The sequence below is a fragment of the Sturnus vulgaris genome, chromosome 20 (genome assembly GCF_052056855.1).
Source record: "Sturnus vulgaris isolate bStuVul1 chromosome 20, bStuVul1.hap1, whole genome shotgun sequence".
Taxonomy (NCBI): Eukaryota; Metazoa; Chordata; class Aves; order Passeriformes; family Sturnidae; genus Sturnus; species Sturnus vulgaris.
Window position 1 is genome coordinate 160174 of NC_142262.1, and position 16993 is coordinate 177166.

At 41.9% G+C, this 16993-nt stretch overlaps 1 protein-coding gene across 1 annotated transcript in view; it reads left to right on the top strand.

The window, feature by feature from the left end:
* Positions 1–16993, top strand: part of FASN (fatty acid synthase) — a 41798-nt gene that overhangs the window by 22048 nt on the left and 2757 nt on the right. The window contains exons 20-42 of the mRNA XM_014887481.2: positions 34–213; positions 444–647; positions 1904–2214; positions 2366–2755; positions 4465–4629; positions 4829–4947; positions 5052–5206; positions 5542–5745; positions 6811–6961; positions 7444–7622; positions 8168–8287; positions 8435–8557; positions 9367–9590; positions 9958–10159; positions 11198–11349; positions 11839–11930; positions 12080–12231; positions 12507–12749; positions 14257–14445; positions 14980–15207; positions 15612–15832; positions 16374–16472; positions 16598–16849. Coding sequence (XP_014742967.1) covers positions 34–213; positions 444–647; positions 1904–2214; positions 2366–2755; positions 4465–4629; positions 4829–4947; positions 5052–5206; positions 5542–5745; positions 6811–6961; positions 7444–7622; positions 8168–8287; positions 8435–8557; positions 9367–9590; positions 9958–10159; positions 11198–11349; positions 11839–11930; positions 12080–12231; positions 12507–12749; positions 14257–14445; positions 14980–15207; positions 15612–15832; positions 16374–16472; positions 16598–16849 — 4355 coding nt within the window. The remainder of the gene's footprint in view (positions 1–33; positions 214–443; positions 648–1903; positions 2215–2365; positions 2756–4464; positions 4630–4828; positions 4948–5051; positions 5207–5541; positions 5746–6810; positions 6962–7443; positions 7623–8167; positions 8288–8434; positions 8558–9366; positions 9591–9957; positions 10160–11197; positions 11350–11838; positions 11931–12079; positions 12232–12506; positions 12750–14256; positions 14446–14979; positions 15208–15611; positions 15833–16373; positions 16473–16597; positions 16850–16993) is intronic.

Genomic DNA, 16993 nt, shown 5'->3' on the forward strand with positions numbered 1-16993 from the left:
GAAATAGTGAAGCTTTCTCTTCCTCTTCTGCAGCAAGTGCAGGGAAGGTTCTGTGGAATGGGAACTGGGTGACCTTCCTTGACACTCTGCTGCACATGGTGATCTTACCCGAGGCTGGCCGCAGTCTGCGCCTGCCCACGAGGATTCGCTCCGTCTCTATTGATCCAGTGCTGCATCGAGAGCAGGTGTGCCAGTACCAGGACAATATAGAAGGTAATGTCCCTCATGCTTGGACTTTCGCTGGTCGCTTTGACTACTGGGTGAATATGTGAATTCTGAAGTAGTAGGATGGACCTCGGGGGTGGGGGCCCTCTTACTCTCCAAGCTATTCTACAGCTCTGTAGCCTCTCTTTGTAAGAGCCTGACATAGCACTGTTCATCAGATCACCTTGAACAAAATACTTTTTTTCTTTTCAAACTTATATTTCTTTCCTGACTTTCAGCTATTGAAGTTGTCGTGGACCACTGCCTTGCTAGCCTTAAAGCAGGAGGTGTTCAGATCAGTGGTCTTCATGCTACTGTGGCACCACGACGACAACAGGAACAGATACCTCCCACCCTGGAAAAATTCTGTTTTGTGCCCTACACTGAGAGTAGCTGTTTGTCTTCCAGCGCCCATCTTCATGGCTATCTGGACCACTGCAAAGGTAGAGTGGGATTGCTTTCTTTTCATACTAGGAGAATCTTCCAGCCTGAGAGAAGTGTCTGAGAGAAGCTGTTCATACTCCTTCAGAGCATCCAAGATACTAAATGTTGGTCTCTGTAGAGGACTTCAGCAAGAGTTCTCTGTACGACTGCTAGAAGTTAAAAGTTAGTTCTGCCTGAGATCTCTAGAATGTGGGAAAGAGTAAAAAGTCGTGAAGGACATCTATCCTTCTATAACAGTCGGACGTGGTGTGAGATGGCACAACCCCTTCAGCAAGCAGAGAGGCACAGATCATCTTTAGGGAGAAAGCCAACCTAGTTGCTTTAGACACTGACAGGAGAGCTTACTTAAGTGAGTTTTTAACCTTGGTTTGTTTTTCCCTGTGAACTGCCAAGATAGGCAAGGTGACATCCTTCTTTGCATTTGATTGTGGGCACATATCCAAACAGGGAAAATGGTTTAGTGAGGCACACATCAAAATTGTTTGCCACAAGAATAGAATAGAAGTAGTTCAGTCTGTTGTGAAACTGGTAGCTTAATGCAGTATTTATGGACACAGTTAGATCCACTAAACTCATCACTTTATGTACCTTTTCATCAAAGAGAAAAAAGTTACTTTTTTTTTTTTTATTTTTACTCTAGTGGTGAATTTTGCTTCAGCTTAAGGCAGTAAATTTTTTTGTTCTATGTTGGTAAAGCGTCTTCATGCTCATCCTTAGATTTGGCAACAGATTTTAAAGATTTCCCTTGCTTTTTTTTCCTTTTTTCCTTCGTTTTCCCCTGCAGCGTCCAAATACTGCCCCCAGAGGGTTCTTTTCCCTAGGCTATGGTGGGAATATTTTATTTTTTTGTAATCCGGTTCCTGATCCTCAGTCAGGATGAACGATTTCCCATCAGTTTCTGAAGCAGAAAGGCATTTTTTTAGTTTTGTATCTGCAGAAACTTAAAATTTTCCTCCATAGGCTCCCTAAATCAATCAGCAGCTTTCTGTTAGTTGCCCTCTTTCAGTCAGTCTTACCACAGGTAACTATGGGGGTTTAGTTTGTTTTGCTACAAAGCCTACTTGTTTGGGGCAACTACTGCACAATACAGAATGATGTGAATGTACAGAGGCTGTACTGTATCTGTGTCTGGGCTGATGATCTAGGATGCTGTAGTATGTGATGCTGATCAGCTGGTGTAGCAAATGGAGACAAAGAGGAAAAGAATTATTTGAAATTCTTGACTCTTGCTTTAATTTCCCCTTCTATTCCATAGGTCTGATCCAGAACTTACAGTCTAAGTTGGCAGTGCATGGGGTCAAATTAGTTATCCCTGGACTAGACACTGCAGTGGCTGCTACAGAGTCCACGTCGACACAGAAGGGCCTTCAGCACATCCTGGCTGAGATCTGCCATCTGGAACTGAATGGAAACCTCCTTTCTGAGCTGCAGCAAGTTGTGATTCGAGAGAAAGTGCACTTCCAAAATGACCCTCTTCTCAGTGGATTACTGGATTCTGTAGAGCTGAGGACTTGCCTGGATGTGGCATTGGAGAACATGAATAGTCACAGGATGAAGATTGTAGAGGTTAGTTGGAAGCCTGGGATAGGACCATGGCTAGTGTTTCTAGGCCTTCCAGTAACCTGATTACATACTGCTGTTGTTCCAGTTATAATTCTGGATATCACTCGTGTTTTGATTTGGTTTCTCCTTTTCCTTCCTCTTTTTTTTCCCACAGGCTAATGCAGGAAGTGGACAACTGTTCTCTCGTGTGAAAAGTATTCTGAATGCTCAGCCCCTGTTGCAGGTGGACTACATTGCCACTGACTGCCTCCTGGAAAACCTTTCAGCTATTGAAACAGAGCTGCAAGATGCTGGCATTGTCTCTAGCCAGTGGGATCCATCTAGCCTTCCCTCTGGAAATCTGATTGATGCTGACCTGGTGGTATACAACTGTTCAACAAGTGTTTTAGTGAATACCACTGAAATACTCTCTAATTTGGCAGCTGCTGTGAAAGAAGGAGGGTTTGTTTTGCTACACACTCTTCTTAAGGGAGAAACTCTTGGAGAAATTGTCAGTTTCCTTACAAGCCCAGATCTGCAGCAGAAACACAGCTTCCTAAGTGAGGTAAGCCTCCTGGAAGGACAGATACTTTCACCACGAGTCTGCTGCTTGCAGATGCTCTGATGGTGAATTGCTTGCATGCCTTTCCATTTGAGGCCTTCTGCAGAAATATTTAATAAACATTTCTTAAGAAGAGAGGACTTGCAAATTACTACATCTTAGGTTGAGAAAATAAACTGTAGGTTCAGTCAGGAAAGCCTTTCTTAATGCACTGAAATGTAATTCATTGTCTTTTGTATATCTGTCTAATCCATATGAAAACACTGGGCAGGACAATTCCTTTATCGTTAAAATCGTGTGCTGCATTGCTGGGTGGGGTACAGCTTTATCACTGTAGGATCCTGAAATGCTCCAGTATCAGAATATCGGTCTTACTTTTGATACTACTGCTTGGAGTGCGATTTTACAAGCTAGTTAGTTTCTTCTAACATTAAAGTGCTCCCAGAAGGAAGGCTTTTCTCTTGGATTTTTCTTTTCTTCCTTTCTTCCTCCCTACATTATCTGAGCCCATAATGAGGTACAGTAAAATAAGCCCTGCGAAGGTGGAGGAGGGAGAGTGTCAGCATTATGTCTTCAAACCAGTATATCATACAGGTAAACTAATGCCAAAGCTGGCAAAAGATGAGGAGAGTGAATGGCAAGGGTAAGGGTGGAAACTGGGGCATCATCTTCTCTTGGCAGCTGTTAGACCAAGCAGTAATGGAAGAATGCACCTCTACAGAGCTTACTTTTTTTTTTCCTGATTTGAGGGGATGCAGCCTCTCAGCTGTCCTCTTTTAGAATAAGTAGAGAGCAGCACTTCTAAGAGTTTGGTTTTGGTTCTAATTCTGGGGTGAGGTAGTTGGATTTTGAATTTTGCAATTACATGAATTCTAACCCTTCACTTCCTGCAAACATTTTTCAAGGGGATTTGAGAAGAAAGATTAAGTTCTTTGCTCTGCATCTTTCCCAATAAACTGGGGGATAAAAAGAAGACACTGAGATGCTACTGGCACTGATAAAAGAAAACATAGCTCTGTCATTAGTATCAGTAGCTTGGTATTAGCAAATCCCTGGGAGAAGACACATGTCAATTGAATGCACTTTCTCTGAAGGAAATTATACAAGCCAGGCAAGAGTGTGCAGGACTTAATACAGTTATCAAAGTTTTCTAGATACAAACAGTGTCCCTGGCTCTCGATATAAGGGATCACACTATAAAAACCTTCTGCTGATCTGTGCCTGGCACACGAAAAGCAAATGGATGCTTTTCTGAGAGCCTGCAGTCATCTTTATTTCATTCAGATAGTAGATCCTTAAGTGTTTCTGTATATGCCGTATGTGCATTTTCATTCTTCCATTTTTCTGAAATGCCATTTCAGTGTAACTTAGACATATGGGTGCTTCTCCCCTTGCTTCTCTCCATCTCCGTGCAAACAGGGCTTATGTGACATAGGGTAGACACATTCAAACACCCTATGGAATTTGATAGCCTAGTCACTGCTCAGTCACACCTGCTAGTGTGCTAAGACTGGTTCCCTAACCAGGACTTCGAGATACTTGTATTCCCACTTTTGGAAGATCATTAAGGGAAGAAGGAGTAGTCTAGATGTGGATAAAGCATTGTTATGTTAACCAAAAATGTATTTGTACTGATACAATACAGAGCAAGTTTTCAAGAAAAATTGACTTTTGACATTGCTGTTTATTTGTTGCTTTGCTTGTTTTGACAGGCACAGTGGGAGGACTGTTTCAGCAAGGCTTCATTGAATCTTGTTGCCATGAAGAAGTCGTTCTTCGGCTCGGTTCTTTTCCTGTGCCGTCGGCAAGCCCCTGTCAAAACACCTGTTTTTCTGCCAGTAGATGAGACGAACTATAAGTGGGTTGAATCCTTAAAGGTGAGAATTCCTGTGTTCTAGGTATCTGAATTTCCAAATCATTGTGCTTTCTAAATGAGATATTTAGAAGCGTTAAAAGAAGAATGTGTGTGTGTGTTCAGTTACTTTTAATAAAATAGAAGTTACTAATCTCTGCCAAGGATATGAGGGCTATTTGCTTCGTGGTTCCTAGTAAAACAGTTTGGGATTTGTCCTGTAGGAGGTCTTGGCTGACCCATCAGAGAAGCCTGTGTGGTTGACAGCCACCAGTTGTGCGAACTCTGGAATTTTGGGAATGGTGAATTGCCTTCGCCTTGAAGCAGAAGGCCACCGAATCAGGTATGTAAGCATGCTCTTGAGTCACGTTTGGGAGATGAGATATTTGTGTTAGCTTCTTCTCAGGCCTATAGCAAAACAAACAAAGTGACAACTCTTCTCTTCAGGTGTGTGTTCATTTCCAACTTGAACCCTTCATCTGCTGTTCCACCCACAAGTCTTTCTTCCCTGGAGATGCAGAAGATTGTTCAGAAGGACCTGGTGATGAATGTGTATCGTGATGGAAAGTGGGGCTCCTTCAGGCATCTCCCATTGCAGCAAGGTACAGCCTTTGAGAGCTGAGGATCACTTGCAAGGCTTTGAATCTGAATGAACTTTGAATAGAAAAGGAGTAGCTATTGTTCTTACAGTTACCTTTTATTATTATTTTTAGTAAACAGTTTCGAATTGTGCTCCAGTTCAAGGTGAACAGTAGCACACTGTGGTGCCAGGAGGAAGGATAGGCTATGTAGGGCATCCGTAGTACTGCAAAGCAAGAAAGGGCTCTCTGGATAGCAAATGGAGGAGGAGGTAGAAATTGCACAAGGAATGTACTTGTTTTAGAAAGTACATACCTTTGTTAATGTGTGTAAATTCTTACTGTTCCTTCTTCTGCAGCACAACCTCAGGAACTGACAGAATATGCCTATGTAAATGTGCTAACTCGGGGAGATCTCTCATCTCTTCGCTGGATTGTCTCCCCACTTCGACACTTCCACACAACTAATCCCAATGTTTTACTCTGCAAAGTCTATTATGCATCTCTCAACTTCCGGGACATTATGCTGGCCACAGGGAAGCTTTCTCCAGATGCCATCCCTGGTGAGTTAAAGTTACAGTAGAAGGAAATGTACTTCTGTATTGTTGTTCTAGAATTAATCTCTCGATTGTTAGTTATGCACTGGCTAGGCTGTACGCCAGTATGGCAGAAAGCATGCTTTGGAGAAGGAAGTGCAGCTGCTGCAGGGCTGTACACCAAAAGTTCCCAAGTTCTATTTCCAGTTGTGGTTCCATTTTTTTTAATATGGCACAATTAACAAACCATGCTCTGAGAAATGTTACTTGTCGCATTGCATAGATACCAAATGTGAGGTAAAACAAGTTGAAGGAGGTTCCAAAGATGAGCATGGTAAATACCAAGGTGAGAATGTTGAAGTTTCATGCTGCCATGCTGTTGGACATGCTTGGATTGCAGGAAAGAAAAATGCACAATGAAGTACTTACCCGTTTACAAAATGGAGATGGTATTATCTTGCATCATAGCAAGTTAAGAATTAATGTAATGTCTATGAAATGGTTTTTAAATATGTATTTAAAAGAGAAAGGGTGGAACATGTAAAACTGTAGTGATTTGAGTAAGGCTGGGTCTCCTTTCATGACTGAACCACCTGGCGTAATGGAAGGTGACCCTGCCCATGGCAGAAGGTTGGAAGTAGATGATCTTTAAGGTCCCTTCCAACACAAACCATTCTATGATTCTATGACTGGCTAAGTGTCTGCCTAAAGTGTGACTTAACAAAAATTCACATTTCACAGTATATTTTTGCAGTGATCATCCTTTCTAGTTTATGTATCATTCTTTTTCTAAGGGACAGAATTGCCTCTGAAACAAGACATTTTCATGAAATTTCTCAGAGGAAAACTGGAAACTTAAGTGATATCATCAAGGATAAATACTTCAGATTTAATGAGACCAAGTCCTTTTCCGCTGCACTTGGAGTGACACATTAGCTATGGCAACTTATGAACTGTGTACAGAATAGACAAATCCCAGCACTCTTCCTGTCTCTGGGATTTAGACTTTTGGGGACTGCTGCTGTAGTAAAGAAATTTTAGAAGAGAATTTTTTATTTTTTTTTTTGGTAAAAGGTGTTAATGTTCTTTCAGGTAACTGGGCTTTGCAGCAATGCATGCTGGGCATGGAGTTCTCAGGACGGGACCTGGCTGGAAGAAGAGTGATGGGATTGCTGCCAGCAAAGGGGCTGGCCACAGTGGTAGACTGTGAAAAGAAGTTTCTGTGGGAGGTGCCTGAAAACTGGTAGGTCAACTTCTGTTTTCTGGTTAAGATTTGCCTTCCTGCCTGAGGCTGATGACAGCTCTGATCAAACCTGAGTGCTGCACAATGGGTAGATTCCCCTCTGGGAAATATTAATAGGGCTATAGTGTCCCAAGCAACTGTAGGATTTTGGATTAGATTCACTACAGGATTTCAGCACTAGTTTTTGTACAGTGGCTTGCACAAGATTCTCATCTTTTTTTGAGCTCTTAGCTTCACATGTTTCAGTATATACTGGGATATCAGTGTTGCTTATGTTACTGGTTAGTTACTGAAATATTTTTGCAGAATGATGAAACTTGGCTGTGCTTGGCTTTGGTAGTCTGCTGTATGATTGACAACCAATTATACTTTCTTATCTATCTCAGCAACGGAACCTTTCCATGGCAGAAAGGCAAATTTCATCAGGACAATCTAGTAGTCTTTTCCAAGGCTAAAGATTCCTCTTCCACTTTGCTCCTTAGGACTCTAGAAGAAGCAGCTACAGTGCCTGTGGTTTATGCCACTGCTTATTATGCTTTGGTGGTTCGAGGTGGTATGAAGAAGGGTGAGAGTGTCCTTATTCACTCTGGCTCAGGAGGTGTGGGCCAAGCAGCCATTGCCATTGCCCTGAGCATGGGCTGCCGTGTCTTTGCTACTGTAGGTGAGTACTGAGGGCCCCAAAGTCATGGGGAGAAATAGATTATATCTAATAAAGAGAGGAAGCATGTCTGTGTACACATACTGAAGTGTATATATACCTATTTAGGTGTATATTTATTCCCCCCCAGTATGATCTACTGTAGCTTTGATCTAGTTTCCAGGCTGAGAACAGATTACATGGTAAATACAGCTACTGACTCTGTGCTTGGAGATTCCACAGCACAATCAAATTTATTTGTCTCTGTACACTATATAATCAAAAGTATGGAAGAAGATCATGGCTTCCTCATTTTAAATTTAGTAATATGAATCCAATGTCTGTCCACTGAAAGGCTCTGATGTGTTTCTGGTCCTTGTTCTATCTCATAAATGAGCAGTAGCAACCAGACAGCCTTTTTCCTAAAGTTTGACATCTTGAGAGACTGAAAGCTTGGAGAAGGCTTCTCAGACTTACAGTCCTTGGGGGAAAGATGTGCAGTGGACAATGGGCTCTTTCATCATAAAAATGAAATTAGTGACATCTTTCAACCTGTCTTCTACTTCCAGGTTCCACTGAGAAACGTAAGTATCTCCAAGCAAGATTCCCACAGCTAGATGCTAATAGCTTTGCCAGCTCCAGAGATACTACCTTTGAGCAACATATACTTCGAGTTACCAACGGAAAAGGTAAATTGCAAGAAATACTTTTCCTTTTTTTGTCAGCTAAGCCGCATTATGCAGTTGTGCATTTTAAAGACAATATGAGTCACTAGAAGACAGGGTTAGGCTCTCATCAGAGTTGAGTTTAAGTAGGTGCTTCTCCTTTCGTTGCAGGTGTCAACCTCGTGTTAAATTCCTTGGCAGAAGAGAAGCTCCAAGCCAGTTTGCGTTGTCTTGCTCGACATGGGCGCTTCTTGGAAATAGGCAAATTTGATCTATCTAACAACAGTCATCTGGGTAAGATGGGGCATCAGGAAACACCTCTCATTAGGTTTTAGCTGCTGCCCAGCACCCCCAGGTCCTTTTCTGCAGGACAGCTCTCCAGCCTCCCCAAAATTTATACTTGTGTCTGGTATCACTTGGTCTCAGGTGCACAATTGGCATTTGTTAGATTGTGTATTACTGATGATTGCCCAGTGTTCCAGTCTATCCAGACCCCTTGGAAGGCCTCTTGTCCCTCAAGGCAGTCAACAGCATCTACCAGTTGTGAAGGCACAGGGCAAGATAATCCTGATTTCTCTTGGATGGGAAAAATGTTTCAAATGTTATAAGGTGATGTGTTAGTGAAAAATTACAGCAATGTTCTCCTGTTGTAGAGCAATTGCATATAGAGTCGAAAGCCTGCTTCCTTATTCTAGTTAAATTTCAAAAGATCCTATCATATTGGAAAGCCTTGCTATGAGGAAGAGTCTCCTATGGAGATAGACGTGATGTACGTAGGATTTTAGCTCCCCTGTGATTCTAACTCAGCTGTTGCTAGACCAAAAAAATGTCCTTTTTAATATCAGACTGACTATGATGTAGCTTGTTCTCTCAACACAATTTTTTGGAGTGGATTTTCTGTGAAACTGGTCTGTTTGTAAGAGAACAATGTAATGTTATGTTTTGGAGAGTATATGCAAGAATGAATTTGGAAAACGCAGAGTTCAAGCACCTGATTACTTTACTCCTGTGACTTGTCCATAAATGTTTCTGAAGCAGAAAATGGATAGGCTCCATTTTGAAATGTCAGCAGCATCAAGTCATAACCAAGTTGCTTTTTCTAGGAATGTCTCTCTTCCTCAAGAATGTGGCATTTCATGGAATCCTACTAGATTCAATATTCGATGAGGGAAACCAAGAGTGGGAAGTAGTATCAGAGTTGTTGAAGAAAGGCATAAGAGATGGTGTAGTAAAGCCCCTGAAGAGTACAGTCTTCAACAAAGAAGAGGTAGAAGCTGCCTTCAGATTCATGGCACAAGGAAAACATATTGGCAAAGTTATGATCAAGGTAATGAGAATTATTTTGATTCTCTGATGCATCTGGCCATCCTCTGGTGACTGTTGGATATTTTGATCCATTTTGAGTTGAAGTTCTATGAGTAGGGCAGCACAGAGTCAGTTTTTACTGCTGACACTGTCACAATTGTCACTGTCAAGTCTGGCACTGATTTTACAAGATTCGTTCCCATTGACTGGAGGAGCATAGCATGGAAAGATAAGAGATGTATTATGTAGCTAATCATCTGATTGTAACTACCTCTTTTTTGTGTGTGTGTGTGTGTATTGTTTCTGGTTTGTTTTGTTTGTTTGTTTGTTGTTTTTTTTTTCTTGTTTTTTTTTGTGTTGGTTGGTTTTGGTGTTTTTCTGGGAGAAAGGTCCAAGAAGAGGAAAAGGAATATCCTTTAAGAAAGTCTGAACCAGTTAAAATCTCTGCAATCTCCCGAACCTCCTGTCCACCTACCAAGTCTTACATCATCACAGGGGGCCTAGGAGGATTTGGGCTGGAGTTGGCACAGTGGCTAGTTGAGAGAGGAGCACAGAAAATTGTACTGACGTCTCGTTCTGGCATACGAACTGGTAAGCAAATGTTTTAAGGGAACAGGGAACATGACTGCCTTTCAACAGATCTCAGTTTGTAGTTTCTCTCCATTTTTGGGTATCCTATTGGTGACTAATAATGTCTTGATCTCTTTTCTGTCCTTTCCTGTATTATCTCACTTCAAGCTGTTGTCTCCTTTATTGTAAAAGAGGAACTGTCTTTTAGCTTGACTTTTTTTCAACTACTACTTTCCCCCTTTTATGCTTCCTAATTCTATCAACCCATTTTCTCTCTTACACAGATTTTTCTGTAGCTTTTCTTTTACCTTTATGCCGCCTGCAAAGTCTGGCTACCTCACTGACTTGTCCACTGGCTGTAGTGTGTTAGATCACATGCTACAAGGAAGGGCCTAAGCATTCCTTGTTAAAGATACTTTGTCCCTCCAGGTACATGTGTGGATGCTCACTCTTGCTCCTTAGATAGCTTATCTGTAAAGATGGACCTTGCTATCTGATAGCATTCATAAACATTTTTACTCAGATTTAAGGCATTAGTTTGATTACAGTGGCAGCATTGACATTTATCAGTAGTAGTCTTCATTATTTCCTCATACAAATTCAGTCATAACACAACTTCTGTCTCTACATCATTTGGCAAGTTCACAATCACACCACTTATGTCTACAAATACATAGATCAAATATTACTTCTCAAGTTCTGGCTGTGCTACTATAATCTGTTGCTTTGCTCTAATCTAGCCAATTTTCCCAATCTCAGTACCCAAATTTTTGTTCAGTTCTCTTCACAGTTGTAGTTTTCCTTCCTTCCCCTCACCACCACCCCAACCCTTAGGTTGTCTCAATGATGTTCTCCACTTTACGTGTTTAAAATTTCTGAAATTCAAATGATTTCTAGCTACTGTTCAGATTTTGTCCAATTTTTATCTTGTAGTTGAGTCGGGAATTATTTCACTATTCAGTCCCCATCTAGTCAGAAAAGTGTAAAGGAGCAGCTTAACCAAAGCCTTATGGTTGGGATTCTTCATCCCCAGGCACTGTCCACCTTTATTTTTTCTAGGCTACCAGGCTAAACGTGTTAAAGAGTGGAAGGCACTGGGAATCAAAGTGCTGGTATCTACCAGTGATATTGGAACACTGGAAGGAACACAGCTATTGATAGAAGAAGCTTTGCAACTTGGACCAGTTGGAGGCATCTTTAACTTGGCTGTGGTAAGTAACAAAAATGCTCAGGACTTGTAAGAGGCAACATCCATTCACATGACTTTTTTAGTAAAGGCAGTCAGGCTTCATACAATTTAAGTTCTCTGTGTTTCAAAGGACAGTATGCTTTGGTCTTACCTGGTGACTAAAGGCTTATGGGTCTGTTCTCTTGACCTGAGAAGCAGCAGTATTTGGCCAGTGAGTTCAGTTCTGTGGTAAAACAAATGTTGCCCTAGCCTGTGGTCAAGAACAATCCCATGTAGAACTTGCCAGAACTTCTGCAGTGTCAATACAGAAAAAATACTGAAAAATGCAGACTTGGCAAAAGCCATGTTGTTATATTTTGGGATATTCAGGATATGTCTGTATTGCGAAGTTACAAAAACATTGTGTAGCAATATCCTGTCATATCTCAAGCCATGTGGCATATTTAAACAGAGAAACTGGAGATACTGAAACTACACTTTCTTTTTTAATCCCTCTCCCCACCCCCCATAGGTCCTTAGAGATGGCATGATTGAAAATCAGACCCCAGAATTATTCTCGGAGGTCAACAAGCCAAAGTATTCAGGCACCCTTCATTTGGATTGGTAAGTGTCTGTAGAAGGGACAAATAAGAGCTGCTTTTAAAGTCACAGAACTGATCAAACTTTGTCGTTTTAGTCTTGCACTCGCCTTCATTAGTAATACAATTGGCAGATTTTTCTGATGGGGTTTCTCTCTCCTGCTCTGCTCCAAGGGTGACTCGTAAGAAGTGTCCAGACCTGGACTATTTTGTTGTGTTCTCTTCTGTAAGCTGTGGAAGAGGAAATGCTGGGCAAAGTAATTACGGCTTTGCCAATTCTACCATGGAGCGTATCTGTGAGCAGCGACATCATGATGGACTCCCAGGTAAGATGACTTTATTCATCTTATAAACTACCTTGCCAAACATCTAGGTGAGGACCAGCTCACCAGAAACCTGTGCACTTATCTGGAGTGACAAAGTATGGTGAAGGCTGTTTTCTGCTCCTAGATGTTACCCTGAGTCATTCATGTGTGAATAACAGTACAAAGGAAATGCAGGCCTTAGCCTAGCTCGTTATTAAATCCCTTTTTTATTAACTCCTGTTGCTGCCATGTGCTTTAGTTAGCTGCTTAGTGTGTTCTTCTGATTTCTTCTCCAGGCCTGGCAATCCAGTGGGGAGCCATTGGTGATGTGGGTATCTTGATGAAGACAATGGGAAACAAAGACGTTGTGGTGGGGGGAACAATTCCCCAGCAAATGAGTTCATGCCTGGAGGTGCTCGATATCTTCCTGAATCAATCTCATCCTGTCACATCCAGTTTTGTCCTAGCAGAGAAGGTCTCAGTGAAAGCTGAAGGAGGTAGTCAGCGGGACCTTGTAGAAGCTGTTGCTCACATCCTAGGTAAGTACTGTCACTCAAGCACTACTGGATGGTGCCTATTCTCATTACTTTTGGAAAGCATTGGTGCTGCTGTAGGTGCTCTGTTCAGCATCTCTTCCTGATCTTCTGTGATGTGGACATGTTGCTGTTGTGAAACTGTTGGCTTATTTTTTTTCCCTTTACACTGCTCCTTCTCTCAAATAATGACTGTTCTTTGTATGGGTTTTTCTCTGTTACTGTGTTTACATAGATGTGCATCCAGTATCTTAGGTTTTATTTAGAGTGAACTGCTACCTTTCTCCAAATGGAGAATCAACAGGAACAACCCTCGAGCAAAATTCTGGGACAGCACATAAGACAGCAAATATGTAACTAACTTTCTGAGTACTCTTCCAGCTTTCAAACATTCCCCTTGGTATGTCCCCATGCCACAAAAAGTAGTTTTTCTCTACTTGTTGCTTAACTGATAGTGTATTCACTTACCAGCTCTGTCATCCCATGTGAACATCTAGTAACCATAGCTTAACTATGCATTACAAGTGCCATGTCCTTCTGTCTGTCTTGAATCTGCTTTCTTTTACCATTATGTCTCTTACTTTTGTGTTGGTAGTGAATAATTGCTGTCACCTCTATCTACTATGTCCCACCTCAGTTGTCTCTTTTGCAGACAGAACTGTCTCTTGGTCCTTTGTTTTCTACCAAAAAAGGTACTGATAAATGAAAGACAGTCTCCTGAGTGCTACTTAAGGACTTGTGTGCAACTCAGTGACAACAAATCTGATCTCTCAGAGCAGATGTGGCTTTTAGAAGCGATAGGAGAGGGTCTGGGAAAACACACCAGCTACAGGGTTAGTTTGGAAGAAGAGAGTATGAAAGCAACGAAGGGAGGAGCTAGTAATGAAGCCTAATAGGGGGAAGGGTGGCAACATGGGGCAGCACAAGGTGGAGGGGACAAAGAGCTGTAGATGCAGGTGTTATTATGAGAAGCCTTTGACAGGTAAGGAAAGGGTAAGAGATTGAACAGTGTGAAAATTGAAGGGGAAAAGGCAAATAAAGCCTGAATGTATCACCTCCTCCTCCAGTGTCATAGACATCAAGTGTTGCAGTCAACCATCTCTGACACTGATAACTTTCATCTCGTTGTAGCTGAGGATTAGTTTCTTTAGGTCTAGGACTACAGTTTCAGTTAGAGCCTCCAGTGTGTGGAATCTGTCTAGCTGACTGTTCTGTACTTGGTCTAGAGCTGATGTGAAAATATTCACAGCCATTTAGTTGAGACTGATGTATCCTCTGTCATAAATCTGTGCACATTTAATATGTACACTAAATACAAGATCCCATATGACAAGGTGGGGGTTGTAGAAGAGGTGACTTATGAAAGTATTCGATGATCCTGGAAGGTAAACTGCAGCTCAACAGCTGCAGTTTATTGAGATTTTAAGAGATAGGAGAAAGTGGAGAAGGCTGCTAAAGAGGCCTAGAGCTGAAAAGAAGTTGGCCTTTTGCTAGTATGCCCTTTTGTTCTCAGGGGTCCGTGATGTGAGTAGTCTGAACGCTGAGAGTTCCTTGGCTGACTTGGGCTTGGATTCCTTGATGGGTGTGGAGGTGCGCCAGACGCTGGAGAGAGACTATGACATCGTTATGACCATGAGAGAAATCCGACTCCTTACCATCAGCAAACTGCGTGAACTTGCTTCCAAGTCCAGGACAGCAGAGGGTAGAGTATCTGGATTAGGGTTGCTGCCAGTCAACCTGAGACCAAATAATTAAGCTTCCAATCTGTTGCTTTCATCTTTAGTGACATAAACTTCTATCAGATCATGAAATAAAGTAATAGTTGAACAGCTTTTAAGTGACAGACATGTCACAGAAGTGTATTGCCCACCAGGACAGGCCCATCATTTCTGGGAGGAGGGTGTACGAGCAAAGCAAGGGTGAAAGCTGCTGTCTTGCTTGGCTAGCAGCTGCATGCATGAGTACTCGTATGCAGCTATGTGTGGGATGCAATTTCAGACCTTTTACTTGCCTGGGGAATTGTAATGTCACACGTACAGGAAGCTAAAGCATATGAAGTTGCTGCAGAGCAACTGACAGTAGGAAGATCCCTGTATCTATCTATGACCTGATGGTGTAATGAGGCAACAGGCTAATCTAGGGCAGCCCCAGTCCTGAGTCCTTTAGGACTATGGCTACATGACCAAGACTGACCCTGAAGCTAAATTTGGTTTGTCTGGTGTGCTTTCCTTCAAAGAGCTGAAGTCATCCCCACTGATGAAGACAGGCCCAGGTGAACCTCCAAAACTAGATTTGAACAACTTACTGGTGAATCCAGAAGGACCAACAATCACTCGTCTCAATGATGTTCAGAGTATGGAGCGCCCTCTTTTCCTTGTTCACCCCATTGAAGGATCCATTGCAGTTTTCAACACTCTGGCCTCCAGACTTCACATGCCCTGCTATGGTCTCCAGTGCACAAAAGGTATCTCAGTTCTTCAGCATCTTGAATTTTCAAACATAACATTTTGAACTGTAGTTGCTTTTAGAGAGGGCTTTGTCTCTAGACTATTAAACGTGAAGGAACACATATCAGGCCTATTAGTCTGAAGAGGGTCATGTCAAACATCCCCAGTATCAAGAGGAATAATAGATTAAATTGAAGAGTTTATGTATGCAAAAGTCAAAGCATCCTGTTCAACCTGTCCTTGGAAAGCAGGAATATTACTATTACTTGTCCTAAATGCAAATTGTTGACTGTAATTTAATAATTTACCTGCAAAATAACCTGGATGTTTCCAACCTGGATCGTTTCTGAGTGCATGAAAACATAATTTGTCTCTGGCAGTGTCTTTTCACCAGTCTTTCTAACTCACTTCCATGTTCTAGCCGCTCCTTTGGACAGCATCCAAAGCCTGGCAGCCTATTACATTGATTGCATGAAGCAGATACAGCCTGAAGGACCTTACCGCATTGCTGGATACTCTTTTGGTGCCTGTGTAGCCTTTGAAATGTGTTCCCAGCTGCAAGCACAACAAAATGCTTCCCATGCACTCAACAGTTTATTCCTTTTTGATGGGTCTCATTCCTTTGTGGCAGCATATACCCAGGTAAGGGGCACAAAGAGAATCTTCTTTCTGGGGGCCATCCTCTCTCATCAGGGTTCATTTTTCTCGAAGCTAACTATTCTAGATATGATCAATCTGATGAAAAGCTGACAGACTTCTATTCATACGGATTTTGGAAGACAGCTGTAGACAATGGATGCTTAGAGATGGCTGAAGGGTAGAAGTATATGAGAGGTGGTCTTCATTAAATCGCAAGAGTTCAGGCACAAATGTTGCTCTTGCTATGATAAATCATAATGTTAGTATGTCTTCTGGAAGATCCTGGTGCCTGCAAGTCAAGATCCTCTTGTAGTGGTACGAGGAAACCTTGCTTAAGGCTTCCATTTCATTTTCATTGTACTGTAGAAAATACTAGGATCTTGGCCATTGCCACCTGCGGATTTGCTTTCTGATCTGTCCTGAAGGGATGTCCCCCCTTCCTTTTTTTCCCAGTTCACACCTTTAGTTCTATAATTGTTTTTATCTGACTTTTAACATCAGGCTAATCCCTCTCACGTTCACATTGTATTCATCTCTCCTCCAGAGCTACAGAGCCAAACTGACCCAAGGAAATGAGGCTGCACTGGAGACTGAAGCATTGTGTGCCTTTGTTCAGCAATTTACAGGCACTGAATACAATAAGGTACTTTTTCTTGTCTTCAAGATCCATATGTCTTGATGTTGCACAAAAAGATGTATTTTTTTTGTTTAATGGAGATGGATTCTTAGCTATTGAGACTAATGTGAAAAAAATGTTAATATTTCCAGCTGCTGGAGGTTCTTCTGCCCCTCAAAGATCTGGAGGCTCGTGTGAATGCTGCTGTAGACCTAATAACTGAGATTCATACAAACATCAATCGTGAAGCACTCAGCTTTGCTGCTACTTCATTTTACCATAAGCTGAAGGCTGCTGACAAGTATATACCAGACTCCAAGTATCATGGGAACGTGACTCTGATGCGGGCAAAGTCTCACAATGAATATGAGGAAGGTCTGGGTAGAGACTATAAACTCTCAGAGGTCAGTCTCAGGCCCACTGGTGACTGTTGAGTTTCTTCTGATATGTGGGGAAGCCAAAGGAAAGCATGGGAAATCATCCTTACTGAGAAAAAAAGGACAAAACCAGCCTTAAAGAAATTATCATTCTGCAGCTGTTGTGCTCTA